The following is a 21,529-nucleotide window of genomic DNA, read 5'->3' as shown; positions in this document are numbered from 1 at the left end:
AGCCTAACAATTCAATGGTTATAAATGTTCATATTCGCATTATCTAAGAGGAGTTTGGTCATTTATAGCCCAAACTGAAGGCCAAGCAGTCATAATTAAGTTACGGCTCACCACTGACAAACACTAAATACTTGCTAACTAAATAACTACAAGCACTGAATACTTACCTATTGGCACTTTACTACGCAAAGTGCTCACAATTACATCTCAAAACATGTACAGGAACCAACCAAGGGAACATCATGGTTCATTAAGGCATAAGAGACTTAATTCTTCTTGAGTTTACAGGGGTTTATTGAAAACAATCTCCAATTTCTCACTATCTGTACGTCCAATGGTTACAACTTGTTCTCAGCACAACATCCGACCATGTCGTAGACAATATCCAGAGACAGAAATGATAGCAACAATAACAAAAACAAAGGCATGTAATTTCAGGTATCATTAAATATATTCATTTTTATGAGAACCATTATATATTAGTATGAATTACAAGACAAAACACTGCTTTTATTTTTGCAAAGAATACAGCTAAACATCATTTACAGGTGGGAACATGAACAATGGCCAGGTCTTCATTCAGAACCTGTTTGGCAGAATAATTCTCCAGATAACTGGAGAATTGGTCGAAGTGTCCATGTTGGATGTTGGGTCAATATAGAATGAATTGATATTCTTTCAAAGGCAACGTCAGAGTTCATAGCTTGGCAGTGACAGTGAGTGTGACTGTAAGAAATTCTGTTTACATGTGTATGTATATGATGTTAGAGGAAGGGTGCGGGAGAGAGACAGAGAGAAAGAGAGAGAGAAAAAGAGAGAGAGAGAGAGAGAGAGAGAGAGAGAGAGAAGAATAAGTAAAAGGTTTGAGTGTATGTGTTTGAAATATTTCATTCTCATAGCACAGATACTGTACAAATTCCTCTCTATTTTATCAACTTATGTAAACAAAAAAGCCTAACAATCTTACTCTTCTGTCCAAACGTTAAGTTTCTGGTTAATAACATGAATATAATCTAGTTAGTGTCATACAAAAAATATAACTATACAACTATACAAATAACAACAGAACAATACGTTCCACAGAGTACCAACAAATTATAGGCCTATGATTTATTATCCAAGGCAAGACAGATCATATTGTCATGGTCTCCATCCTGTCAATAGTGTACATTTATTTTACTGTACTGTAATTAAGGCCTTTACAGACTATATATTATGGACCATATGACAAAGTGTCACGATAACAGCTGAAATGAAGTTCGTACAAGTTACGAATGGTTCAGGTAAAAGTTAGGAGTAGGTTTTGGTCACTGTAGCTGTTCCTACTGCCTCATTTGAAGGACATGAAATTGCCACTTAAATTCACTCCCACAGTATAATTCTCCTTGACATCAGATTGAAGGTAACTGCAATAAATCCAAATCTCATACAGACTTTTTTAGATGTTTCTTATATGAATAAGGGGGGTAGTGAAATTAGTTTTTCAAGAAGATGAATTCATTAAATTTTCACACGCAAACTTTAAGAATTTTTACAATTTTAACATAATTTACAGAATTTTTAAAGTTTCAAAATTCTCAACATATACATTTTCCAAACTTTAAGAATTTTCAAAAATGTTAAATATCTTTTCACATTTTCAAATTTACGGAATTTTTACATTTTCAAAATTTTCAACACTTACTTGAATTTTCAAATTTTCCTTTTTTTAATTGTTCAGAATTTTCACATTTTCAAAATTTCAAATAGTCTAAACTGACATTTTCAAATGTAATAAAGGTCAAGTTTGAAGGAATATTGACAATATTTAGGAAACATTAGCTCCCCCTGTAGGCAACATGTTCCATATACCTTGAAAGTGAGACTGGATCTCAAAATTTGTCTGGCAGTTTTATCACAATCAGAAAAAGGATCAGGAAGGGGTTAAATATTATGTTTTCTTTATATATTTAGACTCACGCTATAGTAATCTACGGTCAAACATGTTATAATGTACACTGCAAAAATCACTGCATTCAAAACAAAAAACATTCAACTTACATGAATAGTGGTTCAAGCTGTTTTTGAAATATATCACTCTGCCATGGCACATTCTGAACTGCTAAAATACTCAGCATCAGAAGCAATGAGGTATCGTCCACAATGCTGTACGTAAAAGTGGGGTTTATAAAAGTCGTTAGCTTGTCCTTTACACATATCTTGCAGATACCAGATACCAGTTCATATCAGATCACAGATCACCAACATATAGTTTATAACATATAATGTGTAACATATAATCCCCCAAGATCACCTTTCTTTTGTCACTAGACTGTTAAAATGTCATCAGCTCAAATAAGACAAGCACATGTACTGTGAGCTTCCGTGTCAAAAGACAAAACAGTCTAAAAGGGCACTGGCATCAAGAGATGTCACACAGTAGCTAGTTTTCTTTTTACGCTTTTTAAAAAAAGGACTGGACAATTTAGGCTACATAAAAGTGAGAAACACCGAAATTGATCACTCAAAAATGACTTAACATATGTAACATTAGGTGCAAACTCTGCAAAATCCACAATACGAAAAAATAGTAATCTCAAAGGAAAATAAAATCGTAAGACAGCTGAGGACAAACCAGTGAAATCTTGGGGTTCCTTCACAACAGTTCCTACAAAAGGCTAGCGATATGCATCTGCTTAGCAGCGCTCGGTCCATCCCTTCCTCCGTCTCCCTCCTTCCTCCATTCCTTCCACCTCCTGATGCGTAGTTCCTCTAGCACTTGCCCCTCTTGTCGCGCTGCTGGAACTTGCGGAGCCTTCGGGCCCACAGGTCCTTCCAGGGGATGAGCAGACTGCCTTTATCAGCCACCACGCCGCTCTGACCGCGCGAGTCATCGTCGTCTGAGCCCAGCAGCAGGTACTTCTTCCCCGGCTTGATCTTGGGGCACTTGCAGGCCACGTCCTTGGCGCGAACCCACAGCAGCTGGTCACCCCGGCGGATCCGATGTTCGCCTTGTTTGTAGACCGAGATGATGTTGATGGTGAACTTCCACCACTCGCCTGCTTTGTCGCCTTTCAGCACGTGCACTTGGACAGCTGGAGAGAGGCACACATGCACTGACAGGTTAGGGGATATGAAGACTTAAGATAAATTGTAATAAATTCAGCACCGAACTATACTGTAACGTTTTAGTACAGAAGTTTATTTCTATCTTGTTATTAGCTGCAAGCATTGCACTGTACAAAAGTAAACACCAGCTAAAAACCAGTCAGGTTCGACACGACTTCCAATATTGAGGTTTTCATTACAGTAAACTCCTCAACCTGAAGGACAGAAATGAAGAACTACATGCAGTAAATGAGATATTTAAAGGAAAAAGGAAAAAACAACTTGGATAGTCTGTAGTTTGTAAACTATGCTAGTTAGCTAGAGTAAGTTTAAGTAAGGTTTAAAGGAATATGATCTGTAACTTACTAAAACTTAAGCTAAAGTAACTATTTCACTGGTTAACATAGCTAAACTACATGCTAGCCAAATTACATGCTACATGCTAGCTGTTTTGCCACTTTCCTTTAAACACTGCATTTACTATGTGCAGTGCTTTGTTCTCTGAACTGAAGGTTTTTCTATAATGAAAAGCTGGTTTTTGAAGTCATGTCAAACCTAATGTTGTGGCAAGTTGCGGAAGAATTGCTCTGCAGTGATGACTGACCATAGCAAAGCTGACACACACAAATTTATACACATAAGCTAGTAACAAATGTTTATTCACCACATTAAGGTTGGTGGTCCTAATTTAATTAGTTTTGTTTTTTTCACAGGTTGAAATTTCTTAAGTCTTGAGTCCACCTTCATGCGAGTCAGTCAACATGCAACTGAAGCGCGACTTGAGTTTGGGTCGCTAATTCAACTCGACATCTTGTTATATGAGCTTTGGTCTTGCTTGCCCACTAACAGAGTGCAAAGTAGCACAAGTTTTGGATATTAGTGCTTAGACCTGTGATTACCAGCTGCCCTTCTACCTTCCTGCAACCCACATCTCACACCTGATCCAGCTAATTGAAGAGTTCTGAAGACAATTATTGCACAGATCTTGGAACAAAACTCTGCGGGAAGGTTGAACATTGAACCTAAAACCATGAACATTGTTTTAGACTCAGATTTTTATCAAAAATGCATTGCATGAGGCAGGCCTTTTAAGTTAGCTTATTATTCAAACATTGTCCCACATTTCCTTTAACTTTTCCCAGAAAGCCTTAAAAGTTGTCAGCCTAACATGGACATGATGCCACATTCATCCCTCACACTTTTGTGAAAGTACTTTTAACCTGCCTTCTCCACGCATTCTTCCTATCAGCGGGAGTTTCAAAATGGCTGACTTGCTTTTTCTCAACCTCTCCCCTCCTTCTCTCCTCTAGCCCCGACCCCTGACCTTCCCTTGTTGTCCTGGCCAGCGTGTTCCGTATTGCAGCAACAGTTGCCATAGCGCTCGCAGCCAAAGACAATGCATGCCCACAGCGAGTGTTTCGAACGACCCCTCCCCTTCCCCAGCGGGACCTGTTGTAATGTTGGGCTACAGTGGACGTAACCTTGGAAACACTCTCTTTTCCTCCATCGGGCTTTAGAAAAGGGAAGAGGTGGAGGCGTACAGTACCTGTTTCATTTCTGTTCCTTTGCTTTCTGTTTGTCGACATATTGCTCATGTAAAAGTGCACCACTAAAAGTTTGGAGACATCTAGCTTTTCACATTTTTGAATAATGAGTTTGTTTCAATAAATGTTTTTAATTTTGTTGGCCTGCGAGAACGTAACGTATACTCTTAAAAAGTGACGAATGAGGCCATAGATAAAACCACTTTTGGTTTCATAAAGAACTATGTTTGAAAAAGAGATTAATGAGAACATTTCAGGGGTTTAAGAACCTTCACACAATGTAAACATTCCTCACACTCACATATCTCATTTACTCTCATTCACTGAAATGTTCTGTAGGGGAAAAAAATGGTTCTTCTAAGGCATCATTTTGGTGCCTTAATTTTAAAGAGCATATTACATTCTTTAAATCTTTGCTATTTTCTTTGGGAAAATGCTGCGACTGCAGCAAATCATTTTCAATATATGCTTTTAACAACAGAAAATACAACTGTCAAATAATTATGTACAGTACTGTATAAAAGTCAGAGACCACCCTTCATTTAGATAAGCCATCAAGTTCAACTTATTCATTTTTCAGTTGATATTTCTGAGGAGATTAGACATACGATATTCCACTTCCATAAGGAAAGGGAAATTCAAAGAAAAAACAAGACTTTCAAAAACGGGAGCAGCAAAATTTTTTTCATTAAATTAAATTTAAATTGTTAGGAACCAATGTTACAATGTAAGTAAGATGAAAATTAATGGAAGTGAAAAACCAGGAGTTTCCAAAAATAGATTTTGAAAAATTATTAAAAGATGCAGAGAAAATGGGACTAACAACTACGCAGGACCTGGTAGATCAGCAAAACTGTCACCATCAGATAAACAGCACTTAAAGGTTTCGTCTTTGAGAGAGAGGAGAAAATCAAGCTCTATTCTTGCTTTAGATCTGTAAAAATCAACAGGTATTTCTGTCCATCTTTTCACTGTGAGAAGACAACTCAGCACTGTGGGTCTGAAAGAATGTGTAGCTGGCAAGAAGCGGTTACTGAGAAAACAGACCAAAAGTAAGACAATTTGCACTACAACACTACTATACTAACACTGGACATTTGAGATGCGGAGGCTTTATGGGCTGAGGAGTCTAAATTTGTAATTGGGATTACCTGGATTGTGAGAAGCAGACAACACAACCACCTTCTAAGCTTGAACTTTGCATGTACAGAAAAATATCCCTGCAGATTTCTTTGAAAAACTAAAACAAGTCTCCTGGAAAGAATGCAAACTCTAAGATAGGCAAAAGGTGGACACATTAAACACTGAAAAAAAAATGTTATATTTAGTTGTTGAGACTTCTGTGTAATTTTTTGTGAAATATATGTTCTGCATTTTCCCCCTGATGCTGAATAAATTTCATTTAAAGGCTGTTTTGTCTGGAAATTTAATGATAGGTGCACTTTGACTTTTACACAGAATTATAAGCAAAATTGACTCGTAATGAATTAAATTATAAAGCTGAGTGTTTTCAAATACATCCAAAGTATGAGTAAATATGTATATTGAACTAAAAAACACTGAAGATTGTTGAGAGCTGTGAGAAGAGCTAGTAAAGCTGGAAAGGCATCAGGTTAGGGAAACTAAAAGCAGCCAGGCAAAAACTTCACAGCAACTGTGCAAAGGCAGTGAAAGTTAAATAAATGACTTAATCTATAGAAAATACAAGTGCATACTTTTCTGTGAAACAAGCGCTGCCCGAGGGTCCCCAGCTAGCCCAGCGTCACATCACTCTAAACACATGCAGTCCAAGCGTGTGAGATAATCTGTTCTCAAGATGAAGTGGTTTGGTTGGGAATGTTCTAGAAAGGCCCGGGGGGGCCTACCTAAGAGTCCCCATTTCACAATTAGAGAGAATTGACCCGGTTTGGAAGTGAGAGCATGCCTTCTGGTGTGAAACGCACAAACGTTAAAACGGAAGATGTTGAGAAACACAAGCAAGTACACACGCAAATGCTGACAGTGACCCACTAAAGGTGAATCGTGTTTGAGAAATACGCCATTTGGGGCTTTATGTAAAAGTGACAGGGGAAGTGCTGTATTTCCCCTTCTCTTTTTTTCTCTCCCCCACTGTTGAATGTGAGCGCTCTTTAGTGACGGGGGCATGAATCGCCCCCTATAACAGAGTGGAATGTCCCGGCTGGGCAGCGGGGGGCCTGCTGTGAGCAAATTGCGCCCAATTTGAGAGAAGAAAAGAGAAGTGTTGGTGTGAGGAGAGCGCACTCCCACGGGCCCGCCATTCATCCCCACTGGCTCCCTGGGCCTGAGCCCGCTCCTCCGGCCAAAGAGAAGGAGAGAGATAAAAAGAACGGAGGGGTTTTTGGGGAGGGTGGCTGTAGAGGGGAGGCCACTATTTATCTTCCCAGCCACAGAGAAGCTTCCAGAAGAATCGTGGAAGTGTTCCGACCTCATCGGCTCGCCGGGCCTGTGAGCTCCAAGAGCAGTGTGAGAATCCACCGCCGGAGTCTCATTCTCTTCTCGCTCTCATTTCAGTGCAGGAGCCAGCCATGAGCTCACAGGCGCTGGTAAAATTCAGGGAAGGTGGGGAGTTTGAATCAAATCACTTCCATTAGCTCTGCAATCGTCAGTCAGTACTAGGGTCAGTTGGGCCCCCTTCAGGCAAAATGCATAGCTCTCTACCATAGCTATATTCCATCCTCAAAAACACTGTTAAACATGAGCTACTCAATGTTGCTCACTGTATGAAATGCTAAATAATTTATTGTTGTTATATATATGTATGTAGTCCACAGATCCTGCTGTATTTTTTAGCATTCTTTGTGGTGAGAAATTACTCTGTTTCTCAATGAATAAACTATGCAAAAAGTTTGAAAAATCAGTGGAATTCCTCTTTACAGTTTACCTATTACTGGATGAGTTGGTCACTCAGAGCAATACTAACGCGGAAGTCTCTTAACTGACAGAATTTATTTATATATGTACATTTTTCGTTAGTTTAAATTAATGTTTAAGTTAGAGTGGACTTGCAAACAACCTAACACTGTGGTGAAATAAGTCAATCTATGATGCCCTCAAATATGTCTATCTTGATCTGTTATATATAGCTAATCACAGCTAACAATTTAGCCTAGTAGTCACATATTTATATCCACTCTTTTCTGAAATTCTGCCATTGCTATTGAGGCACCAATATGGCACAGGCTCAGTGACGAAAGGCTAACATGGCTGTATCCCAAAGGAAGATTAGATGTGAATAAATAGGAAACATGAAGATAGTGGGACTGATCCTCTATTCACTGTCTGGAGGGTGTACAACACCAGCACCATAGAGAGAAAGAGGCTGAGATAGAGACAGACTGACATTTACATTACATTTTGATTTATTCACTTAGCAGACACTGTCTCAGCCAGAGCAACCCGCACAAAGTGCAAACAATGGAAGTCAAATTGAATCTGCAAGGATTTATTGCCTAAAAGACAAGAGCCCCAGTCTAGTTAAATAAATGCAGACCATGAGGCCAAATAATACTTAGAGACTTTTTTCAATGAGCATAAAAATGTTCAGTATGGAGGACTGTTGTGCTTAAAAATGAAGCTGAGTGAGTGCAGATTGGTGTTGTCCTGGATATTATCTGAGGAGTTGCACTACTGTGCTAAAATCAAGGCCAGCCAAACTGAAAACTGGTCTGGTTTTGCTTGTTAAGTGACTATATCACTTTAAACTTAAAACAAATAAACATTAATATAGCAAAAAGTAACAAGAACATAGGTTCGGTTCCTCTTCTTCTCGATTAAAAAATTGCCATTTGCAGTGATTTTTTAAATTATTAAATGTAATAAAGGACTGATCAGCTAAAGAAGGTACTGTATGGTAACTGTAAATACTGGGCTGTATTGAGGAGAGCTTTGGAGCGCATAAGCTAAAGCACTGGCAGACATAAAACCACAATTGACTGTATTAATGTTTACTGTATTAATGTTTATTTACATTTATTCTGATATTAATGTTTATAATCAAATGAACAATAAATATGGTTCTTGACTTGAATGTACAGCTCTAGGAAAAACTTTTCATTTGTATAGACCATTCACATCATGAGGAAAGCTTCATGGTGGTGGAAAAGAAGTTCTTCAGTTCTTCACACTCACAAATCTCATATACATCATGTTAAAAAATCAACAACTTTTTTCATGGTGCATAAAATGTGCTGAAATTAAATAATACTTGATCTTTAGGCTTATATGCCTAGAAGTTAGCTAAATTAGCTAAAATGCTAAACAAAGGCTGTTTTCTTATTTTCTTAGTTCGTTTACCAAAAGAGCCTGTTTAAATATGCTGGTTGATGACTGAAATTTGGCATTTAAAACTAAAGGACTGGGCCTAACTGAGAATTCATAGTTTAATTGAAATATATCAAATAAAAATAGGACATAGTTTATTGTCTCACTGGTGATTCTAGGATTTTTTTTAGGTGGTGCTGTAATGGGGCCACAGTTCCTGTTCCAGGGCCAAATAATGCCTTCAAATTCTAAGAGTTCCATAATTACTCACAATGTCTATATAATATATTTGTATATCTTATTCACATAATACACGTACATTAATTAGTGTGTTTTACATTTGGAAGCAGACAGGGTAAAATTTAATCACAAGGCTAATAATTTTACAACTACCAAATACAGACATGCAAACTGGTAAGCAGTGAAAAATGGAGTTTGGATCATTTCAAATCATGTCAAAAACTGTATTTGTTTAAAATAACCTATTGCTTACCATTCCAATGGCAGTGTGTACAAAATTTGACAAACATCTCCTTTTAAGATCCCTCCTCAAGAGTTATTCTAAAAATTCACTATCATTTGTGTTCTATCCACTGAAAGGCCTATACTGACGCCAAAAGGCACAAAGTGCTTGGGCCCCTATAATCGCCACTTGCAATGTAATTTGCAGATGATCGTTTAGCTCTCATAGCGAGTACAGTCCACAGAAATCAAGGTGTTGAAAAATGAAGTGTTACCTGACAGTCTTGGTTGCAAAACAAAGATATCTGTGAAAATGAAACTAACTGCTCAAGAAACTCCATTGATTTCCAGTAACTTTAGCTATGTTAATATTATCCAGCAGCATTCTGAACCTCTTTCAGTCAACACAATTCATGTGAGTAGCATATTCACAATTTAAATCCAGGAATTTTAAAGAAGGGCGACAAATTTGTCAATGATGTGACTGAAGGTATTGAGTGTCTGGAGGAGGGCCCCACCCCCAGATCCGCCCTTGGTCCCACTGTAGGTTCACACATAATTTGACTTCGCTTATGTACAGAGAACACAGAGAACTCACTTAAATAACATTTTCAGTACATTTTACTGCACAATTTCTATTTATCACAGAGTGAAACATACTGGAAAAGACACATGGAATATAAAATGTGCCATAACTTTTGCACAGGGAACATTTTACCTTTTTTATTTTTTCCAATGTTATATTCGGCAAACAAATTGTGCTTTAAAATGTGCAGACTGTGTTCTCAGTGAGGATGTGTTAACTTATTTTCACATAGAAAATCAACAAAAATATGGCCAGACCTTTGTATACAACTGTAGCTCTACAAATAAGTTCTTTTAGGAAGCTTTAAAAATTCTTTGTGGAACCACAAAGGGTTCTTTGTGGTACATGTTAAACCATGGTAGAACCATGCATTGAAAAGTTCTTTCAGGATCCAAAGTGCTTATTCTATGGCAAGCCAAGTATTCTGCTCAGGGCCCAGTGTCCTAAATATATCTTAGTATGAAGACCATCTTAACTGCTAGAGAGAGAGGGTTCAGTGTGATGCTCGCTCTACCATTTAAGAATCATCTTTGTGCTAACATGCTTTGGGGAGGCTCAGTCTAGATAAACAGCTTTAAATCTAACTTTCCGAGGTGGTCTAAGACCTTTGGATAGCACTGTAGATCCTCAGGGCATGGCGGAAAGGAACAAAGGGATTGGGTAGGGTGGACACAGGGAGAAAGAAGTGGAAGCTGCTGGGCCTCCTGCCGCTGCCACTCTGTGTTCTGTGGGCAGTGTGTGCTGGGGCGTGACCCACGTGCTCCACACAAGCCAGTCTAATCTAATTAGTGCGCCTGATTAGCGCCCTGAAGCTCCGGCTCACACCCCCGCTGGGCAGCCCTACGCCCAGACGCTTATCACTGCGCTGACTGCTGGCCTTGCTGCAAGTGTGTGTGTGTGTGGCACAGCTCGGGGCCCGTGTACACACACACACGATGCTTTGATTCATTGTGGTTCTCTCCTGGCTCGGGACCAGGGGTGGCAGGCGAGAATGCAGGCCTTTTTGCTTGCTGTCTCCGTAGAGACGCAGAACAAAAGAGGATAAGAAGGGAATATTTCTCTCTCTCTCTCTCTCTCTCTTCCTCTCTCTGTCTCTCTCTCACTCTCTCTATCTGTCTCTCTCATTGTCAGTAGAGGGCAGATTTAACACCTGATGTAGACTGGAGCATCGAGATGGAGGCGGCTCTGTTTAAACTGGGCGCCTCTTTCTGTGAGCCTTGTATGTCCGCAAAACACACAGAGCACTTTAGGGGTGTTTGAGAAACCGGGATGTGCAAATATGCAGCCTGCACAAAGGGACGACCGAAAAACTCTCAGGCTTGGATTTAACCATGGAGAGGTCAGGAAAAACACAGCCCGTCCTGAAGAATTCTCTAGAATGAACCCAAAAAGCCAAATAACCAACATCTGCCTTCAAACATCAAAAGCACATCGATGAAGGGAGAACAATGAAGGCAGAAATATTTTCAATCATTTTCAGGGTCTTCATGAAGGCCTAAATGAAAAATATCTCTGAATGCATTAAAAAATGAATAATGTGCAGGAGGATGACAACTGGGCTTCTTTTTTTTCCCTCCGAGTTGTTTCAGCAGGATCACATTTTCTCCATCTCTTTTTATTGCTCTATGAATGAGAAAAACTGCAGAGTCCCCACATTTCCACGCTCATTTGGACGTGTTTGAAAGAGCTTGCGACTGTTTCTCCCTGCCCTGGCTCTGATTGATGGATTGCGAGGCTTTTTGGGTGGCTGACAGCTCTGTATAGGAACAGCATGGCCCATTTGCTGCATGTGATGCATCTCAAAAATTACCCAGCCGCCCAGAACGCACACTGTGGAGGCTTGAATAGGCCGTGGAAGCTTCTTCGCTTTGTCTCGCTGCTTCGCTTTGGGTCAGAAACAACTTCTGTAAAAACTTTTATTCCTTCACTCATGCATGCTAATTGCTGAGAATAGATGGAGGTGGATAAATGCGGAAAGTTACCAAGAGCAAAAACAAAAGAAATGACATTTGATGCCAGAGAACAGTAAGAAAACTGAATATGGTACGATCTAAGCTCTGTTTGAACTCTTGTTTGAAGCTTTGGACTGTTTTACACCATCCATCCCTGTTCTTGAATGTAATCGATCAGCCAAGACATATTTGGTGTCTGAAGTTTGCATTACTAGTTTTGCGCTGGAGCTATGAGGCTAATGTTGCTAATGAGTAATGGAAACTTAAACCACCACAAATTAACATGCCTAATAGTACAACCACTTCGTGTCACCACATAATATTTTATTTCATAATATCGTCCACACTAGCTAGCAAGTTAGCTTGCTCAATTTCTCTAGCAAGCTAGCTGCCTTAGCCATTAACCTATGAGCTCTACATTATTTCAAATTTTCCATTCAATGGATGGTAGCTACACGAGACTGAACATCTTCCCTCCAAATCTTCATCAGTAGTTTTCATGAGCTTTTATTATGGTACAACATAAAATATCATGAATCAAAGAAGAGAAAAACAGCTACTGTTGCCAGTCTCTACTCTTTGAAGAAAGTTTGAATGTTTGACATTTGTGACAAGACCAAACTACACTTACCATACTGGCTGAACACAATGCAGCACACAGACTCAATTGCATGGACCAGGGGTCGGCAACATGCGGCTCTTTTACTGCCCTGTTTCAGCTCCACTGCAGAATTAGATTAAAAAGTCGAATGTTGAGAGACATTTTACAAGAAACTGTTCTACTTTTCAGGAAAGGTTTCCTGCCGGGGATGTGAAAAAAGTGGCTATAGCTGAGCTAAAGCTTAAAGCAGAGCAAAGCAAGTCTGCGTTTTCATTTATATTTTAGGCCTATAATAGTGCATTAGCACATACTGGGATATATTTATAGCCAAGGTGGTAAAATGGACATAAAATGTTGTGGCTCCCAAGAATGGTTTGATTTTTATTGAAGGATTGAATGGCTCTTTTTAACATTTTGGTTGCCGACCTCTGGCATAGACTATGAATCTACAGAACAGTTTATTCACGGTGAGGCAGATTTCGACAGTGCCAGTGGGTAGGGTTACAAGACTATCAATTGATTTTACTAGTCAACCACGCTGTCAAAGAAGTAATCGACAAGTCAACTAGTTGTCATTACCATATTGGAAAATTGTGTTCTGTGATCTGTGAAAGTTTTCTTAGTAGCTTGCTAATAGAGGCTGGGACAGCAAGTTTCAGCCTCACATATTCTGTCTACAGAAGTACACAGACTGTCTGATATAAACTGCACACTAAAATCACAGGGGAATTTAAATGGGTATAGATAAGTCTTTCAGAGGCCTAGTCACTGAACCAGAAACATTCATGCTATGCTGTATTAGGATAAAATTCAGTTTTTCTTTTTCTGAATTTTGTTTGAAAGGTAGCAAGTAAATGAGAATCCTTGTGCATTTGCAGCCACTACTTTATCTACTTTATTAACTACTTTATCTCCAACAGTTTGATTGTGTTACAGGCACAACACACTGAATGTTCTGTGACTGGTTGATTTGCATGTCAGTCAAATAGTGCTTTCCTGTTCTACTTGGTCTAACGAGCCTGTATTTCAGTGCAGTTTCACACAGTGGACGTGGTTTAATCTCGTCTAGTATTTCCCCACAAATAAAGTACTTTGGGCTCTGAAATGAGAAAAAGTGATTTTTACTCTCTCCTCCTGCCTGTTCACTGCAGTTTTACCACTGCTGTATTTCAAGCCCTGTCCTAGTCGACTATTCTGTGCAACCCCTAGCATGTGGACATGTACTCTAAATCCTCATGCACTTATGTCCAAATGCTTTGAGTTGTTAAGTAATCTCAGATGGACTTGCTTAAGTGCTTTCTGACACTTCAGGACGCAATGTTATCTATGAAAATGGGCAAAGGTATGTCGCATAGCTAAAAATGGTAGTAGCATCCATTTTGAGGCCTGAATTTCCATTTCCAGTCCTTAGGTAGTAGAGCTGTCACGATCATAAAATTTTAGCTGAGGATTCATTGTCATATAAATAATTGCAATTAATGATTTGTCATTTTATGCAACTATCAATAATGTTCAAGTCTAAAGCAGCTAAGTTGGTTAATAGCTATCTTGTTCTTAGCTCTTTACTTTGCAGCTAACAGGAGATGATACACTTCACTGTAGTGTGCGTAACAAGTGTCTACACCAAAGCTGACATTTTATCTTGATACTGTGAAAATATGAGTGAAAAACACTTATTCTGCAAACATACATGCTAAAATTAGCTTGTTGTGATACAACATGATTGTAAAGCCTAATGACTGTGGAACGTGATTGCCTCTGGGTTAAATAATTGCGATTAATCAAATAACCGCAAGTTTTCATTACAAACAAGTGAAGGCACAACTGATTTTACTTGTTTAATCAATTAGTTAAGGTCTCAAACAACTGATGTGATGTGAACTGGTGTGAGGTTAGAATAAAAACTTATATCCATGCCAACCCTTGGTTTTCAGTCATTTCTGACCATTCAGCTATTCTTATAGTAAGCACACGTATTTCACTGAACAGAATCTGCGATCTGCTACGTTTGTATTAATGGAAAAACTGTGTAAATTTGACGTTTGGCTTGACTACGCCTTAAGAAACTCTAAAAATTTATAACAGCCAGCAGCCCAAATCCTTCCTATAGGAGAATGGCATGGTAAAGCAGATGCTATAGCAAATGATGGATTTATAAGTTGGTTTAGGCCAGAAACTGAGAACTTCAGGAGGGCTCTCATACACATATACGCAGAAAAATCTGTAACCAGAGATATACTGAGAGCTGATACGTGGTGAAGATACCAATGCACTCTCTCTCTCTCTCTCTCTCTCTCTCTCGTTCGCTCTCTCTCTGAAGGGAGTAACACTGCGGTCAGGAGACACAAGCCTGGCTCGCACTGCATCTCCTCCTGAATATCAATGTGATAAACAGCTCCCCTGTGAGAACAGACCTGAACTGTACGAACAACTGGTGGTTGAGAGACAAGAGGCGCAACGAAACTTTATAGTTCCTGCTCAAACAGACGATAGGAGCTACAAAGAACCACGAAGGCTGTTAATGGATCTCTCTGTCTTTGTAATTTTATGTGGGTGCTGTTTCAGCTGATAATAATAATCTAATGTCTCTAATTTTCTGCCCGTTGGAAGCGTGGCCAGGAAATGTTTTGGAAACCAGTTGCGGAGTGATTTTAAATGACTGATTGAAAGTAATAAGAGGTAATGAGATATTAATATTGATATGGTGCTCATGATGAACGGACCTGATGCACTCTGGATGGCCTCTGCAAATGCAGTGCTATGTCAATACGAAGAATGTGTTTATGTGTTCTCTTTCTTTTATCCCTCTGTACTAACAGATACTCTTTAGCTTGATGCTCTAGACTGGAGAGGCAGGGACGAGCTCAAGATGTTACACCACAAAGTCAAACAGCATCACTGTTTCCCTCAGCTCTGCACACAGCTTTAGAGGTGATAACTCACACAGTGACAGTCACACTTGCTTGGGTAGCCTAGGTGAAGTCTAGAGAAGTCAGTGACCATTCAACTGCCTCTATAGCAGTGGGGAACCCTCATGGCCTTCTAAGCTTGCAGAGAAGACCAAATGATTTCTGTGAAATAAAAAATAAGTGTCTGTAATTTTTGGTTCATGTTTATTTAATACAATCTTAATGCATGTTGTATTTAAACTCATTCATTTTAAAGCTACACTATGTAAGATTCAGGGATTTTGAGACTTCTCTAAAACGTAACATTGGTTGTGTTTCAGGTACCTTCCTCGAGCAGATAGTTCTGATGATTATGAGCTCGTTGAAAGAACATTTAAAGAGAACTCAAAGCATGTCTTCTGATGATGTAAGTGAATTATTTACTATTTACATCAGTATTATGCTGATTTTGCATTTGAGGCCTAAACATCAAGCCAGGCCTTCTTGTGTCCCCTGACTCAATAATGCTACTTCTTTTAGTTTTTTACAAAAAACTTACATAACGCAGCTTTAATTTTTGATTAGAAACATAAGGGTTAAATTCTCAAAATGCTTTTTTTCTCCAGTGTCTAGGTAGATCCAGCTGAGAGAGCCCTGTCATTGGTTAGGACTTAGGCACAAGACTTGAGGCCTTACATGTCAGAGTAAGTGCTAATACAGGAAGTGAATGCTCTTTTATTGAACTCAGCAGCAGGGAGGGGGAAACTGCCGCTCAACACTGGCTGATACGGCCGGGAAGCAGGTAGTTCACTTCTAACCACACATTTCCTGTACATTTTAGATAGCAAACTCATGCAAACTACCCCACAGCCCAGCACAATATAAGACAAACAACCCTCAAACACATCTTTTAGCTAACAACATCATCCTATCTACAACCAAAGTCTCTCCCGCTGTGAGAGTGGCACTCCCGTGAGGCTCTGCAGGTAGCTTCTCTGCATGGCCATGCCCCCTGCGCGTCTACGGACAGTAACGGGTCGCTACAATATTTGGGAAGTGACACTAACATTTTACTAGAATCTCATAGAAGCACTAGCAGAAATTAGCATTACTGTAGAGATCTATTCTGACCGAATTTTGAAATTTGTGGCCCAAACTGAAGAGCTAGCTCTACAGTCATGGTTCGGCACTGCTCTACGGTCAGCACAGCTATGATATTATTACACTCTTTATATAACAGCACCAAACAGGAATGGCAGTTTTTTGAGACATTTGGAGTGATTTTGTTGGTAATATGCTAGGCTGCCCTTCAAGAGGGTGGTCCTGAACTTTCTGAAGAGGCAGATCAGAGATTTGCCTCTTCAGAAAGAGGGGAGATTTGTGTCTGCACTGGTGGTTTGAGGGATAAAGTGTGCATAGTGTGATGGTGTCTTTATGGCTCTTATAAATCTTTTAACCTCTATCAACACGTATACGAGCGTGGGTGCTTATGAATGGCCTGCAAATCTCCAATTTCAACAGGAACCAGCTGTCCCCTTTGTCCTCTGGAGGTTAGGAGACAGTCTGAGCACGTCCACCAGGAGAGCCGTGCTGGGCCATAAGCTTTGATGCTATAACTTAAACCCACTGCCCATGAATAAACCAACAGGTGCTATAGGGGAGAAGGAGAGAGGGAAGAGGGTGATGAGATGGATGTGAGTGTGTGATTTGCACCTGATTTCAAAATTGTTGACTCAGCCATTGTTGCTATGAGGCTGACAATTCTTCTCATGTGACTAGCTTATATTATACATAGCACTTGCTACCTCTTGCTTGTGCAATTATTTGATGCAAACATGAACGATGTTAAAAATTTTTTTTAAAAATACTCAGACCTTATGTATTTACAAGGAATATATTATCATCTATTTAAACCCAATGCATTAAATTTTTTATTAAAAATAAAGATTTCCCATGTTTTCATGTCACTATCAAAACACAAAGAGTTTTAGTCCATAGGCGGAGCCCTATTTTAGCCACACCCTTGCATTTTACAGCAGGAAGTGAGACTGCATCCCTGTTAGATCCCATTGTTTTGAAATAAATACACCCCAAAGTCTGAAAATCAGTGTGTAACATTAAGGTCATTACCGAAACACATATTTCTAAGTAAACATATTAAGTAAACTTTTTAAATATTGAGATTATTATATCATGATTTTATGTGTGTACAACTGTTGTAAGGACAGAATGTTCAATCATTTATTTCAATAAAATAAACATAATTTAAGCTACAGAGTCATTCAAAGCAAAAGTATTTTAGTCTCAAGCCAAAGTCCGTTAAAAGTCTAAAATGTATTTTGACCTCTGACTTTAGAACACTTCAGTAGAATAATCCATATATAGAAAACTAGAAATTAAATCAAAATAAAACAATTCCCAACAATATATAGCTGTTAAAGTTAATATCGCATTTACGTGATAAATTATTGTTGGCACTAATTTTTTAATGCTTTTTCCTAGTTTGACTCTTTAACCACCCGCAGCGGTCCAGCTGCTTGTGTGCTGTATGTTGCTATAATACAGCTTTTAAAGCAATAAGTATGTTTTCAGGCGACTCGTAGGTAGATCTGATTTCTTGAGGCTTTGACTTTGAGGCTTTTGTACAAACCTGTGGATTCTACATCACCTCGGGTGCATGCTGTCTTTAAAGCAAAGTGGCGACAAATTCTAAGATATTGTGAAATTCATGCCAGTATTTCAAAAACTTTTCACTCAAATGATTTTCCTACAAAACTTTTTAACTTTGTATTAAATTAGAAAACAGTGCAAAACAAGCATTTTCACTAGTGGTCTCAGACTTTTGGAGCCCACTGTACATTCTACTTTTGCGTTCAACTGTAGGTAAGCAGACCTCCTGCCATGAGATACTGTCATTGAGGAGGCCCAGACTCCAAAACAACAATCATCCAGAGAGATCAGCCATGTCTGAAGTGTCATTCACTCACCAAAGTCCTTCTTGCAGTATTTCTTCATGGTGACCTTCAGTTTGCCCTTAGAGGCTTTGCAGTGAGAATCACAGTCTGTGGAAGCAGAAGAGAAAAAAAATGAGGCATGAGGTTTATGACAAAAGAGCAAATGAAGATCTCAATAGACCTGCTCCATTTAGCATTGTGTGTTTCAGATCATTTTATGGGACTCGGATCCATTGTGGCCAGGGATCAAACCCAACTTGCTAGACATTTTTTTGAATTCTGCTCTGCATTCCTGCATCCTTAGAAGCTGGAATTTTATGCTTGCGAAAAAATGTCTTGGCAAATTCAACTTGTTTACCTGTTTTCCAGTTTGTCTTAGCATATTATATCCAGCTCTCCATTTGCTCATATCTGTACCATGCTGTAAAATGTTAAATGATTCTATGGCCCGTCTGCAATCCATGCATCCAATCTCACATCATACATGCCTTCAGTGAGAGTGCCCCAGTAGAAAGGACTGAGGCTTAAACTCAACCATTGTCAGTTCCTCTCTAACCCTTATTATCCAGGCCAGTCTCTCCACCACCCCCCCACCCCAGACCCAACATTAACCATGTCAGTGCAGGGGGTAAGGAGGTCATTTAAACTCAAAGGAAAGCCACTGAGAGGGGTGGGAAGCACCGCCGAGAGTTCTCGTCTGCAAGGCCCTCAATTTAATTCAAATCAACTGAATTAAATTAAGCCACGCTCCATTCACTTGGTCTGTACGAACCCGGTAGAGTGGATCCTGGTCTGAATGGAGCATGCTACGTATCGACTCACTGTCAGATCCGACTCCAGGACCTATGATTAATAGCTCCTGCGCTCAGCACGTCCATTTGAAACCACCGCGGCGTCCCAAGCTCCAAAATGTGCCAGAAGGCCTCGTCGATGGCTGCCGTCGTGTTGGGTCGATGCCAGACACCTTTTGGATGGAGGCCGGGCTCAAATGAGGCCAGACAGAACGGTCCCCTCCGACATCTCTCTCCTGACTGACACAAATTGGAACCAGAGAGTCTCTCGGTGTGGCTACCTCACATAGCGGTAATAACTTGGAGGTTTCTCATTTTTGGAAGACTGGGGGGAGGTGGTAGGGGGGTTGGAGGACTGGGAGAGCGAGTGGACAGAAGGAGGAGGAGAAGGAGTGAGGGGAGATGGGAGAGAGAAGACCTTTCAGCTTTTCGCCTGAATATGGACAAACTTCATTATTTTTTTCCAGGGCCTCTGTTCAGCCCTCCCTTTTCACGGCCCTTTCTATTCCGTGTGAATGAGGTTGCCTGGGCGATGGCGAAGCGGGAAAAAAACGCCACCCCGAAAAAGAAGTTTGAAGGGGGAGGAAGAGGGGGTGATAAGGTTGGAGAAGGGGGGTGGAGCGGGGGTAAAAGAGAGAGAAATAGAGGATAAGAGCTAGAAAGGTTTAGAGAGAAAGAGAGATGGAAAGAGAAAGTGAGAGGTAGTGAGTGTGGTGGGAGAAAGAGTCAGGAAACATATATAAGAAAGGTGTCTTCCCATCTTAGGTGGAAAACTGTGTTGGAAATGTGGAGGAAGTAGCTGGGGGCAGGGGACGAGGGAAAGTAAGCAGTGGAGAGGGAGGGAAATCCTAAAGTAAATGAATTTGATGAGTCCATATCAACCACGCCTGATTTCCATGTAAATGTGCGGCGGGATGGGAGAGCTTTGTGCGCCCGCAAACCCCATCCGCCCCCATCCTGCCTCTCTTTGATATGCCCGGGCTGCCATTAGGCGGGCCACACAAAGCCCGGCGCTGCCCATCACACCCACGGCCCTCATTAACACCCGGCCCCCGCTGGGAGACAAACGCCTGCTTTGTGGAGCCTCTCAAGTGAGGCCATGCTATAGTCAGCTGCTCCGCCAGGGGACCACACCAGAGGTTTTATTCAACACACACAACCACTGCTGCGAAACCAAGGGAAGGTTCCAAGCCTTTCTCTAGACCAGTGGTTCCCAAACTCCAGTCCTGGGGAACTACCAGTGAGCAATAATCAGGGCCTTCTAGGCTTTTAAAGAAGGTATAATGATTTCTGGGAATTAAAAAATACTTGTCTGTTATTTTAGTACATCATGCTTGTTATACTGTATTGTATTAATACTTTTATTTCATTGGTAGGTTTTGGAAACATAAGGATTAGATACCAAAAGTCCAATAGAATGTTGTCCAATCAGAATTTCTTTTCCTGTGATATCAAGTACATAGAGTGAAGTGAGTTTTCCCATAGGTTAGGCCTTGTGGAGCTGGACAGAATGCCTTAAATATCAGACTGTCAACATAATTAGAACAGGAGTGGATGGAACCAATTTGGTGAGCAAAAAATGTCACTCTCGGCTTTCTAAAAGTCTTAGGCACATCACTGAGTGTGAAGAAGCAAGGAGCGATTTCCCTCTCATTCCAGTGCAGTAGGCAGGACAGGACAGGGTGACTGAGAGGCCATTTCTGGACATCTCTAGCATCTAGTTTTAGTTGTGTAATCAGGGTTTGGTAGAACATTTGGACACAATGTGCATTACTAACCTCCTGTGAAGCTGACAGTGACCAACCTGCAGAGATAATAAGCATGAAAAGCAGTGCTAACGCACCATCTCCCTGCTAATTCTGCACACTCGAAAACTCCACGGTGAAACAAATGCATGCAAATGAAGCATGTAATCAGATTAAGATCCCTGCTAGCCTTTGGGTGGCGGGGGCTTTGGATGTTCTAAAGACTCATACAGAGAACCCAACAGTTAGAATGTCAATACAATAGAGCCAAGAAATGCTTCCCTACGTCATGTAACAGTATCAAATAGATCCCACAGTGAGGGGTTATGTGGAACATGTCTGGGCAATCTGGATTCGAATAGGGACTATTGTTTCTTGTTTGATATGCATGTTGCATTTTCCATCATGGAAAAAGTAAACCATGTACAGATGCTACTGAGAAGGAAGCAGATCAACAGCAGAAAAGCAAGAAGATTAAATAAATCACAACTGAAGCTGGCATCCTCCTACCCAGAACATTCTCTTGAGCCAGCTGCGACAGTTCACAGAGGAATAGTTTCATTTTTACCAAATAGTCTCCTGAATTTTAGTCATGTTCAGTTCTACTCGCTAGCTATGTCTCCCCTGTCACACAATGC

At 40.1% G+C, this 21,529-nt stretch overlaps 1 protein-coding gene across 1 annotated transcript in view; it reads right to left on the bottom strand.

Moving 5' to 3' along the window:
• Positions 1–270: 270 nt before the first annotated feature.
• The window catches only part of ntn1b (netrin 1b), a 79,817-nt gene continuing 58,558 nt past the window's right edge, over positions 271–21,529 (bottom strand). The window contains exons 5-6 of the mRNA XM_036590494.1: positions 18,389–18,463; positions 271–3,074 (exon numbers count right to left, since the gene is read on the bottom strand). Coding sequence (XP_036446387.1) covers positions 2,752–3,074; positions 18,389–18,463 — 398 coding nt within the window. The 3' untranslated portion in view covers positions 271–2,751. The remainder of the gene's footprint in view (positions 3,075–18,388; positions 18,464–21,529) is intronic.

Source organism: Colossoma macropomum, unplaced genomic scaffold (genome assembly GCF_904425465.1).
Source record: "Colossoma macropomum unplaced genomic scaffold, Colossoma_macropomum, whole genome shotgun sequence".
Lineage (NCBI taxonomy): Eukaryota > Metazoa > Chordata > Actinopteri > Characiformes > Serrasalmidae > Colossoma > Colossoma macropomum.
Note: the sequence above shows the minus strand (reverse complement) of the source record. Positions and strands in the feature narration are given on the sequence as shown.